General features: G+C 36.9%; 1 protein-coding gene across 1 annotated transcript in view; it reads right to left on the bottom strand.

The window, feature by feature from the left end:
• Positions 1-12,778, bottom strand: part of COL24A1 (collagen type XXIV alpha 1 chain) — a 119,067-nt gene that overhangs the window by 54,627 nt on the left and 51,662 nt on the right. The window contains exons 20-24 of the mRNA XM_090146412.1: positions 11,860-11,913; positions 7,517-7,570; positions 6,068-6,112; positions 1,594-1,647; positions 788-832 (exon numbers count right to left, since the gene is read on the bottom strand). Coding sequence (XP_090002538.1) covers positions 788-832; positions 1,594-1,647; positions 6,068-6,112; positions 7,517-7,570; positions 11,860-11,913 — 252 coding nt within the window. The remainder of the gene's footprint in view (positions 1-787; positions 833-1,593; positions 1,648-6,067; positions 6,113-7,516; positions 7,571-11,859; positions 11,914-12,778) is intronic.

The raw sequence follows: 12,778 nt of genomic DNA, 5'->3' as shown, positions 1-12,778 counted from the left end.
AACAGTTTGGGCAGTAAGCTGGAGACAAAGGTGCCTAAATGAATTGGAAATAGACTACAGGATAGTAAGAAGGTGACCTAAATTAACTGGAAAAAAAATGAAAGGCTAAGTGAGTTGGATCGGTTTATCCTGAAAAGGAGAGAATGAAGGAAGGACTCAGTAATAGCTATCATTTGTAAAATGCTGTTTCAAGAGGAAGCAGATCAGATTACGGAATTGGAGGAACTTCAAAATAAAAAGAGAGAAGTCCTGGATTGCTTGCAGGTCATGGAGCCCTCGTCCTTGGAGATTTTTAATAACTGGTTAGCCTATTAATTGTTAGGAGTGATATGGAGATAACATATTCTGCCTAAACACATAGCTACATGTCACCTCAAGGTCACCCGGAGCTCTGTGATTTTATGGAGGGCAGACAGAACGAATCTGCAAAATACATCTCAGGCTGAATGCAGCCTTTCAGATCATTTAACTGGAAACGAATTGCTCATTCACCAACTTGAACATGTTTTGGAAGACCCCTGTGACTACCTACAATATTCACCCATTATGAAAAAAAAAACAAAAACAACCAGAAACAAAACAAAACACCAGAAGCAACTCTGGCAAATATTTTAACTGAGGTATTTTTTTAAGTAGTAAGATCCTGAAAGACCACGAAGCTAAACCTAATATACTACAGCTTGAAAGAAAACCAGAATTCATCATAAAGTTACTACTATAAATTAATCGTTCACTCTCAAGTGAATATGGAAATGAAAATAAAAGCAGCAAGAGAACACAAGCTTACTGCTTCGCCAGTTTTTCCAATGTTTCCTTGGTCTCCTTGTTCTCCCTGTTAAATGCGGAAAACAGATGAGGTAGTTCATTAGAAAAGTAATTTCTTTCATATGTGTATATTCAAGCTCTCTGTTTTCCTAACAGACTCTTTATTTTCTAATCTACAGCAGCCAATTATAACTTTAGAAACTAAAATTATGCAACTGGTGAAAAATAAAAATAAAGGTCGTCAGTTGATTTTATTTTTGTAAAAAATATGTAAGCTTTATCCTAGAATATTTATAAATTCTCCACAAAAATGAAAGCTGTATATTAATGGCTCACTGAACACTGTAAGTCAGCAAATACTATGAATGGATGATGTAATTTTCATTTAAATCTTCCTGTTAGCAAATACAATTGCTTTGATTATTTCAGAATTGATTCAGAAGCAAAATGTTACCTGCTCGATCTATCAATAACTTTAACTTTGTTACGAAGTATTTTATTAGGAAAACTTCCATTTGAGTTCTATTTTAACACGTTCTTTTTCTCCTTCCAGAACTCCCATATTTTAAATTAGAAGAATTTTGTTCTCCTTCATAATGCTGCACATCATGTACCACTTTCCTACATATTTTGGAAGTAGAAGCTCAGTGTATATGTGCTACAACAACCCCAGCATTCTGATGAACAGTGATTTGGGAACTGTTGGCTCAGATGGATGCATGCATAACTCTAATCCTTTCAACTACACATCATTCTATATTGCACTGGATACATGTACACAGCTGATACTCCAAACACACACATTTCATACTTAAAAGCAGCATTTACCTTTAAACCTTCAAGTCCAGGGTCCCCCACATAACCTTTCTGTCCTGGTTTTCCCTAAAATAAACAAAATGAATTAGTATTTCAATTTCACCCTTGTTTCTAGTTGTGGTTATCAAACTACATATATTCAAAAAGAACAGTTTAGTGATATTTAGTACCTGCATTTGAATCCAGTGCATTTATAAACCAAAGTCAGGTATTCTTGACTTCCTATACAATTTAAGCTATGACCTACAAATGTGGTTATTTGAACAGCACAGCCCTGCCTAGACAAAGTTCGCCCATCTGCTCCAAGGGAAAGATCATGGTCCAAAAGTAAAGGTCAAGTGGGCTGGGGCTGGATCTTGAGATAGTCAGTAATGAGATCATGCAGGTCTGACAATTGGAGTAGGAAAATGAATTCAACATTTTAATGATCCTGTATGAAGATGTGAATTTCTGCTAGAAGGAAGATAACAGATGTTAAACCACAGTGTTCTTTCAGCAGGCTGGTAACTGCAATTAGATTCTCCGTAATGATAGCTTTCCTTTCCATATGGTTGTTCTGAAACAGGAGTGATCAAAGGAAGAGATCCCAAAGTAGTTCTTTCAGGAAAGGACGTGACATTTCTAACTGGATCTTTTGCTCTGGCTTTTCTGTGCCTATATGTCCCAAAGATCAGAATTTGTGTTCGTTTCTGGGCATTCGAGAAATTCTTTATTTTAATTATATTATCAAAACTATATAATCCTAGACTTCTCATTAATCTTCTTTCTCTTGTGTTTTTTTTTCCTCTCTCTCTGCCTGAGTGATTTCATTTTGTTCTGCAAGTTCCAACAAATCTCACTGATTTAGGAATAGGCATTTGTTTTGATAAATGGATTAGAACAAGGCACAACCAGAAATGCAGAGAGAAGAGTCTGTGAATACAAGTTCTGAGAAACCCAGAGCCGGCCAGTCATGTCTTTCCACAATGGTTAAAACAAGCATAGAACAAGCTATGCACTTCTGCAGGTTACTACATTGTGTTTTACTCATTTGGTCTGAAAAATGATAAGGTCTTTATGGTGAGCAGAGCGTAATGTAGGAATATTTTAAATAGAATTCATAGAAAGAAGACTAGCAACCACCATTAATGACCTTGATGGTTTTGGTCCTATCAGAGCTGAATTGCAGTTACAGATCATAAAGCTTTCCTGGCTATTCCATCCCAGTTACCTGTGAGCAATGAAGGATCTACAGCAGATGCAAGCTGATCAGAAAACAGAACAAGAGGATTGCAATCCTAAAGCAAAGTGAAATGCACAGGTTTGGCTTTCAGCAGAAATGCAATATGACTGTAAATTACACATGGAGGAAAAGCCATGACGGAAGGTCAGACTAGCAATGGCTGCTTTTCTACTTGTTAACCCCTAGCAAAATCATTCTTCCAGGGCAGTGTAATCCCAAAAGAAACATGCATTTCCTAAATTATTAACTGAAAGTTCTGTCCTTCCCTTTCAGGAAACAGCAACCACCTGTTCTTCTTTTCACCTCACAATATGTTGATACAGGCTTGGATATTTTAATATGTGTTTCTTATTATCACTCCATTCCCATTCCTCTACAAGCTTCTCACATGCCCTCAACCTACAGGAAGCAATGAGTCACTTACAGGAAATACTGTGCTTTTGAGAGCGCTTTCCTCAGTCTTCAGGAGAACTGCTCATCTAATGACAATATATAAATACTACCTTCTGTTTTAAGCATGTTGTTCAGAAAAAAAAACCACCCCAAACACCTCATATTAGCATTCTGGTTGGACTTCAAAGGCATTTTCTGCTCTAGCAATGAAGATACAAAAAAAATTATGAACACATGCTTGCACTGAGCTGAGCTACAACAGATAGTTACAGTGTTCATTTTCAGATAGCCTTTGAGAAAGAGCCCACAGATGGAATTTAATGAACATGGTTGCTTATTTAATGTTGTATGTAACATTTTCACAGGACAAATAATTACTAAAGAAAACATAGCTTTATTTATTTTTTTTTTTTGTTAAATAAGGATTCATTTAAGAGAATGTAATTATTTAACACTGGAATAGAATTGGTGAGAAGGTTTGGAACGACATGAATGAAAATCAAATCCTGTTACCAAATTCAGCTCAAAATCCATCTGTTTTAGGCATGAAAATTCTTTTCCAACCTGAGACTTGGAGCACAGGTTCCTATTCACCACTTGTTTCAACAGAGAATGATCTGTTTTGCTGGCAGCATTTGTTAGGTGGGTCCCAGAGGTTTTTTGGTGCCATGCACATTTTTATTTATTATTGCTTTTTTCAAAAGTGAAGACTAGGAATGAGCAGGTGGGGAAGGGAGAGCAAAAGGGAGGAGAAACTATTGCTGTTCGCTTAGTGCAAACCTAAATTTGATTTTGAGGCAGAATATTTTTACCTGAAACCCTTAAAGTAGAGGAGATGAATTCCAGAAGAACTAGAAATTACCTCCGTTATTGTACAATAGAAAGCTAGAGTAGTTTCTGTAAGAATAAGGAAAGGGTGGATGCAGTACTTACAGACAGTTTGGTGGGCATTATTGGTGGGGAAGAGAGGAGTAATCTAGTGATCATGACTATTGGTTTGTAGGACATGAAAGCAAGATGCTGTACTAAAAAGACAAGCAAGACTTTCAGACAGAAAGGTGAGACATTAGGAAAATTGTCTGTAAAACAGAGCACAGAGCAGTTTGCCAGAAAGAAGAATCCCCAGCACTTGGAGGCTGCAAAAACAAGTTAGGGATATCTGCCCAGGAGGACAGAGCTGACAGCTGGTGGTGCCTTAGGGCCCTGAGTAAGGTTCCGTCGATTCTTACTCTGTCAGGGTACCTCTCAGAGACCTTCCCTGCCCTTGGATACTTATTTAGTATACTGAAGATAAATACAGCAACATAGCTTCAGCAGCATTTACTTTCAAATATGTTTGAAACTCCCTTCAAGGATGCTGGAAATAAAGCCTATGTGCAATTTCAATCAAGCAAGCATAACTTAAAAAGGCAGATGTGTCCAAGAGCACTATACGAGATCCAGCAACTCCATGTCTGCAATTCACACCCTCCAGCATGAGCAGTGTGTGCTCCTAACAGGAAGGCAGACAGGCTGAGCAGTGGGAGCAGTGCTGAGGAACACTGAGAACAAGGTAGCCTGGGGTTGTGAGGCTGCTCCAGCCAACAGGAGCTGTGGAACCCAGGTGAGAACATTTGAGCCCTGGGATGAGAGGAAGAACTCCAGGAGGAGTTCTGAAGGCAGGACTCCACACCAAGGAAAATTCCCATATCCCCTACCTTTCATTCCAAGAGGAACATTAGCCAGCAAGCTACTCAGAGATGCCTGGAGACAGCAACCGTGGGGCCACCAGGATCCACAACTTCTCTCAGCAGCATGTTGTGAGAGAGAAACCAAGGAGACATAAGGTACACCAATAGCATACTCATTTCCAAGTCAACTGGATGGTCAAATTGGTCCATATGAAAATATTTCTGCTTGCTGGTTTTTTTCTTGGGTCTCTCTGTTGCCAGCTGCCAGTGGCTGGTGCACACACATTGATGCAGACAAGGTGACAACAGGCGACTAATGACCCATGAGTCACATGCTGCAGCAGCACCTTTACCATTGCCACTGCACAACATGGGAGATGCTATCCAGTCACGGTGCATTGCCCAAGGGGGGAATTTAAAAGTATGAGGCAGCCAAAATAAAAATTTCCTTCAGGCTCTCAGCAGGAGATCAGGAACTAAATATCAAATGGAGTGATTTGAATTTGTTCAATATTTCCTCAGTTGTAAAGTACTATTTTCATTTCATTACTTTTACTTCTACTTATTCCATGTGGCAAACATGCTTTTAAATGTTATATCTAACAGTAAGAGAATTCTCAATTTTGATGAGCTAAGGAAAAGGAAAACAACATAGGAATCTCTAGAAGTGTAGAGAAGCAGGAAAGATTGCAGCTTTGAATTTTTCTAAAAATAAGCTTCAAGTCCCCAGAATGCTTAGAGGTTAGTACATTTTCCTAACTAACAGAGTAGTGAAGTGAAAACATCAGTCCAAACAGCATTGTGATAATCCAACAGTACTGCTCTAAGCAATTACCAACCACATCTGCTGGAGAATGATTTCTTAGAGCATTTGTGATTTACATAGCTCCCTGAAAGCTAGGTTTCACACTCAGTTCTTCCCGTTTCAGTATTCAGTGTATTTCATTAGGACCTCAGAACCGCACAGTGCTTTTATCTGTGCCAGAGCAGCACCGTAAGTTTGAAATTGTCTCCTTTTCCTTTTCACAGGTTTTACTTTGTGCACCATGTTGTGGTTTCCTTTCAAAACCTGGATTTGGAAAGACATTCCTCTTCCCATCTCTGTCTAAAACATTTATTCTTTTTTTCTTTTCTGCAGTAAATGTATCTTTTAAACCAGCACTTCTGCTGAATAATATTCTGCAACAACAAAATTACTTACTCTTGGGCCGACTACGCCAATTGGTCCAGCTGGTCCTACTTCTCCCTAAAAAGAAAAACAAAGTAAAAAAGAAAATAATCAGGGCTTCAGTAATCTTGATGCCAAGAAAAAATAGAATTTGCAGACAACTCTTTTTGCTTAGTATATCATCTTACATTTGCTTCATATGTATGTATGCATGCGCTTAAATCAGACAGAAAAACTGAGAGACTGAACTGATCTCAGTTAATTAGCCAGAGGGCCATGCACTACATCACTATCAGAGACAGCCAGAAAGACTTCTGTACTCTTCATAATCCCTCCATTATGGCAATATTTTCACAGTTCTGAGACACAGCAATGATGGGTCAACCTCTCTGTCTGCCCTATGGTTATTATCTTCCAGCAACATTTGATACTTTATAACCATGAGAACAGCAGGAACATTCCTGCTTTTTTCTTCCACGTGGGTAACGGTGCAGTCACCAAAGTTAGCCAAACCATTTTGGAAGGGCTTATCCTTTATTTCTTGGGAATGAAGGGAGACCAGGGGATCAGGCTTGTTGGATGTGAAGGTGAAGAAATGACTGTCCGTGCCATAAAGTGCAGTGATAGAACTATATATAATAGAGAATTGCAGTGTTAACTCTTCATGGTCCATTTATTCATTATACAGTTACAAAGAACAGATTTGTACCAATGCTGTGCCAGGAGCTCCTGCTGTTATCATTTAGTTTTTTGATTTTCTCAAAGTGTAAGATTTTATCCAGCTTCTGGAAGAAGTAGTACACAAGCTTTACAGTTCTGAATAGAACAAACCAAAGGAATTAAGAAATGCTATCTACAGCTTCCTGGCTTGTAATTAAATGGAACATTTTGTCATGCCTAGATTTAGTCACCCAGTATCTGCCATGAAAGCTTGTAATTCAGAATCATAGAATCCTCAGCGTTGAAAGGGAACTTTAAAGGTCATCTAGCCCAACTCCCCTGCAATGAACTGAGACATAATTTAAGCAAGCTTTATAATATAAGTATACTAGAAACTAGTATGAAACTAAAGGTTTATTCCCAAATTCATTGATTCAATGACTTATAACAACTACTTTTGGCCTAAGATACATGAGTTTTTATTTGTATTGTGATGAATTTAGAGTGCCTAATAGATCTTTAAGAAAAGCTGCCTATTTCAATTAATTGGAGCCTTATAGTTTACTTAAGTATATCCAGGACATTTTCATTAAATTCAGGTTTGCTTTCTATCTCTATGCACAACTCTGCCCTGTCTCCCCAGCTTAACAAAGAGAACCATGCCAGATTCAGGACCCAGATCTTGAGATTTTACTGAAACCATTTTTTCAAAATGAAATCTTGCACAGTAACACCATAAATACCTAATCACTCTTCTCTAATCTTCCTCCTCTTCATATTTCCTTGTAACAATCTGCTGACTGAATAGTTTTTCCATCTTACCTCAACTCCTTTGGGTCCCTGTGGCCCTGAAGATCCCCGGTCCCCCAGAATTCCCTAAACAACCAAACAAAAACAGTGAGATCTTACATCAGCTAACAACCACAATAATTTGTCACATCTTAAAAGTCTGGACGGAAACACAAAGCTGGATAGGCATATATTATTAACTACTCTTGTTCATTAGGAAGCCAAGAGAATATGAAGCAGAATTTTAATATCTGCTGGAAAACTGATTATCTTATATACTTTGACTATGTAGATTTTTTTTTTTTAAATTATTTTTAAGTTTTTGAAATGGAAATAAATTACTGGAGCTTGCAGAAGAACCATCTCTCTTCTTCTGAGAACAAAGCATGCCATCACTAAGATTAAAGATTAAAGCAGAACCAAAATAACTCTTATAGACCTTTGATTAGATAGTATTTAGCACTTGATGAAAACATTGCAGTGAAAACAAACTAGAAAGTGAATTCTAACTACTAGCTTGCCTGTCCAAAACTACCTGTGATTTTCAGCCTTTACTTTTCGTTCATGTTTATAATTGGCTTTCCAAAGATGAAGAACCTTGGCTTGCCAACTCTTGAGTTTTTATGACTGCTACAACAACATTTTCAAAATTTTGTTAAATGAACTGATAGCTAGCAGCGTGTCAAAAATCTTGGTCATCCAAATTGCATAGGTAATAACTTGGTAGAGCACTCGACCTGGAGGAAGACAATAACTTTTATCTCTGTGTAATCATATTATTAGTGTTCTGGGAACCAAAGATTAACAATATGAGATAAAGAACAAAAAAGAAAATATCTGCCCTTCAAGAGAGTGATGGTAGGAAAGTTCCAAGTGTAAGCCTTATTAATTGCTTAGTAATGAAGCTGAAGTCTAGACTGAAGGTGCAGGCATTTTTCCAGTAACAGTTAGCAGGCCAGCTAAAACAGAAAAGAAAATGGAATGAGCTACTTCAAGATCCATAGGTCATCACCAGTTTAGGGAAGTCTGAGGTGGAGAATGTGTGTTGTTTGACATACCACATCAGAAATAACAGGAAGGCTTTTAGGAGCACTACATAAGCTATATTCTTGTGTAGTAAGACAAGAAATTGTTGTATAATAACAAAGCACATTAAGAGAAATGATTTTCAGTGCAATGCAATTATACCATGAAAATGTCAGCAGCACTGCCACTGTATGAGACTTCACACTGCACTTAACTGGATCTGGAAAAAAAGTCTTAGACTATAAAGGTTGTATAAGGACTAAAGGAAATTTCCACCTCCCTTTTGATATTTCAGACAACAAACAGAAATTAAAGGTAGTCGTTAGACACATGCCAAAGTGTGTGGAAAAAATTCAGGTAGTTTGCAAATGGGGTATCCTGTATATCATACCCATGTGCATATCTATCTCTCTCTATATAATGTACATACACGGACAACTTCTTAGGTGACCACCTCCTAAAAAACTGGTGGAACTCCTGACAGCTGTTTTTATTAAATGTTATCCAAGCAAACATAAATGAGCAGAAGACAGAAGTTCTCAACTACTTCCACAGTACAACACGAATTACTGGAAAAAACTACAGCTGTAGCCACCATACTCTGACTTTTCCTCTCACTTTTCTCAGTTACAGAGCATAAATACTTACAAGAATAACATAGGAAGCAAACTAATTCAGAACTTCTTTAAAACTTTTTTTTTTTTAAATAAGCAATGGATCAAGATCAAACGTCTTCTAAAATATTGTTTCCAAGCTGAGTAATGTACTATAGAGAAATTACATAATAAAGCCTTTGAACATTATTTTTGGTAGGTCAGATTTGCTGATTACTGCAATAACTCAGGGAAAATTTGTAATCCAGTTCTACTGGTATTTAGAAATGGCTGATAATGCTCATAGAGCTTAAACTTTCCAACAAGGGACCAAAGTTCCCCCTTGCCAGCTACTAAGATATAAAGTTTATCTTGTCTCTTGGCTTTTAAAATGGGTATTGCTTCTGAGGAAGTAGAAACAAAAACATGCAGAGAAGCACAACACAGTAAAAACAGTTCTAAAATAAAAAGTTGGAGGAATTTTTTTTTTTTTTAAAAAAAGTCAACACAAGACAGCTGGAAATCATGACAGCCAAACATTTCCAGTGTGCAGCCTTTCTCCCATAGCACCAGGAGTCATTTAGGAATTTTTCCAGTTTGGTAATCTTCCATCTCAAATGTAAGCCATCAAATCTTCCTGATTAGAGCAGGCTGTCTAAGCTTCTTGTCTTTAAGAGCAAATGTGTTGGAGACCACCGAATCCTGTTCAGCCATGTAATTTCTCCATTACTGGAATGCATACTCTGAAATAAATGTTATTGGCTACCTTTTAGAATTTTTTTTAAATTGATATTTGGGTTGAAAAGAAATAGAGTGGTAATGTATATGTTAAATATCAAACCAATTCAATCAAAAATATCCAGTGTAACACTTGGAATCATGCAATCTCAGTTAATGGAGAAACTGGCCAGTAGGGATAGGATCTCAGAACTCATTCATCTGCTTGGAGGATCAGATTTGATCTGTATGTCAAGAGCTGTTGTATTCCTCTTCTCCTGTCGCCCCTAAATCCTGTATACAATCTTTTGTCACTATAAAGTAGCTTGATAATTCACCGTTCTCAGAATTGGAGCAATTACCACCCAATGATCTGATAATCATTCATACAAGGAAGGCCATTAACATTACACAAACAAATTAGCAAACAAATAAATCAGAATGAAAAAAAGTTCATGCCTGCCTCTGGAAATGTATTTTAACTTCTCCTTTTCACTGCATCAAATAATGTTTTTTCAGACTTCCCTCTAAATTCTTTCTGGGTTATTTTGGGACAGGGTTTCTGACACAGATGAAAGACATGAGATGCAGAAAAGATTGGTTATAGCTTTGGTGAGTGCATTATTTGTGATGTTCGTTCTCAAGGCATGATTAATTTTGTCATGAAGTGTTACCATTTTCCCAGTAAAATAAAATAAAACCATTAAAATTAAACCATTTGCAGTTTCCTGTACTATGTTGTCTTAAACAATCTGCCACAGAATTTCATGACTGCTGATGAGAAATCTTCTCATTTCCATCTCTGTTTATTCACAAGCAACTTTAGCATTTTGTCCTTGAAGCAAATAGTTCATGCCCTTGGTCCTGCATAGTTCTTTGGTCTCCCCACAATTTCTGCCCTTTGCTATGCTTACAAAGCTTGAAAAGACCCTTCATTTTGGTAGGATAGATAAACTGTCCTTCAGAATAGTCATTCAAGTAATCTTTTCTGCATCTATTCGCATTTGACTGTGTCCTCCTGGAGTACAAATCCTCAGAACTCTGTGTACTACTTAAAGTCTTCTTGTGCTTTGTACAGTAGCGTTAACATGACACCCTCCCCTCATGTATTCTAGAATTTCACTTTGGTTTTAACAACCTTATCATGCTTTCCTTTCAAGGAGATCTGGCAGTGTCTTTTCTATCACTGCCAGCTGCAAAGCTCTATGTTTACAGTAGGGTTTATTGTTTTAATCCCAGCACACATCAGTCTGAAGAAATATGAGTGGGGTGAAATTGTACAAAGAGCAGTTTTTAAGATTATCTGAAAGTGCTCAACTTTGTTTGATACACAAATTTAACTCCAGCATACTTGTGCAATTTATTGATGAAAATATTACCTAAGGATAGTCCAAGAATACTGAGTGAGAATCTCCACTGGTTCTTTCAGCAGTAAACAAACTAAACAAATATCTCCCTTTGGGTTAATTTCTGATGCCCCTGCATTTCTATTAGCTATACTCATCTCTCTCCTACTCAAGAACTTCCCAAATGTGTTTTTATCCAAACCTTCATTTAAACCTCTCATATGAATCATTGCTAAATTTAGTCTAAAATATTAGTCTATATAACTCTAATTATTTAAACTGATACATTACTTCCATCTTCTTTCTGTGTATCTTTAGCTAGTATTAATTTCAAAATTTGTTAAAAAGTCTGTATTAGACAAGTGAGATGATAAAGGTCTCTGTGCCTTTGACAAGCATCATTTTCAATACTGGTGAAATACACAGTACTTCCTAGCTACACAGTGCTTTCTCCAAGTTTTCTTGCATTCATCTTGCCATTCAAAGTCTCGGTGTAACACAGTTACTACCTCTCCTAATCATGCAGACACCAGTAAACATCAGATTAACTTCTTCATACGAACGCCTGAGGCAAAGTATTTGCATTTTGACAGAAAGATTTTCTTCTCATAACGCTAACTTCCATCTCTCAGACTTTTTCCTCACCAATTTATACTGACTAACTGAAAGCGTGAATAATTTTTCATAGTCTTACCTTGGGACCTTCAGGGCCATTTAATCCAGGTACTCCAATATCTCCTGGAAAACCCTAAATAAATCAGACAGACAAATGATTTATAGCCTAGGAATGTTTCCAACGTGCATATTTTCTTTCTGTCCATTCATTTAACAGATTTGAATTGTAGAAAAAAGAACTGAATTTGTTTTACCATTCCCAATACGTCAAAATCCATTAAGCACCCTCTAAGCGTTTGGATAACTGACAGATTTCAGACAGCTTTCATTAAACTCATTTTAGTAGATGTCAGTATGGGTTTCAATTCTCTTAACATGAGACTTTTTAACTACTGAACAGTGCTTATGATTAAACCATAGGACTGATCTTGATACACAAAATACTCACAAAATAGCCAATACCAGGTCTTGTATTCTCAACTTCAAAAAACTTTTTAAAATAAGCTTAAACAGAAGCTGGAGTCCTTTAATCCTTGGCCTCACTTTAAGGACAAGATCACTGCAAGATTAAGAATATGGTAAAAAGCTTTTTGCCTCCAAATCAGCAGGAGCTAATCCAGGTCTGGCTGGCAGTAAATGAAGGTCACTGGCATGCAGTGTTATTTGGAATAAGCTTTTGTGAAACTGTTTGGTGCAGGTTCAGCTGTTGGTAAAGAAAGCCTGTATATGTAAGTGAAATGAATCAAATAAGAGGATATCTTTAAAGATTCAAGAGCCACTTTTTAGGCTCTCTAACTATGAAAGAGGTCTAAGATAACAGTTAGCCATATTTTATTCTTCCAGAATTTCTATATACAGAATATATATAGAATATAATAATTTCTAATGGTTATTCATAACCATTGGCTAAAATCACACAGAAAAAAGTACAACCACATCTCAAAAGAGAAAATACTAAACAAACAAAAGGAATCAAGTTTACCAGGTAAAGAAAAAAC

Source organism: Phasianus colchicus, chromosome 9 (genome assembly GCF_987193195.1).
Source record: "Phasianus colchicus chromosome 9, bPhaCol1.hap1.1, whole genome shotgun sequence".
Taxonomy (NCBI): domain Eukaryota; kingdom Metazoa; phylum Chordata; class Aves; order Galliformes; family Phasianidae; genus Phasianus; species Phasianus colchicus.
This window is presented reverse-complemented; position numbering and strand designations above follow the sequence as displayed.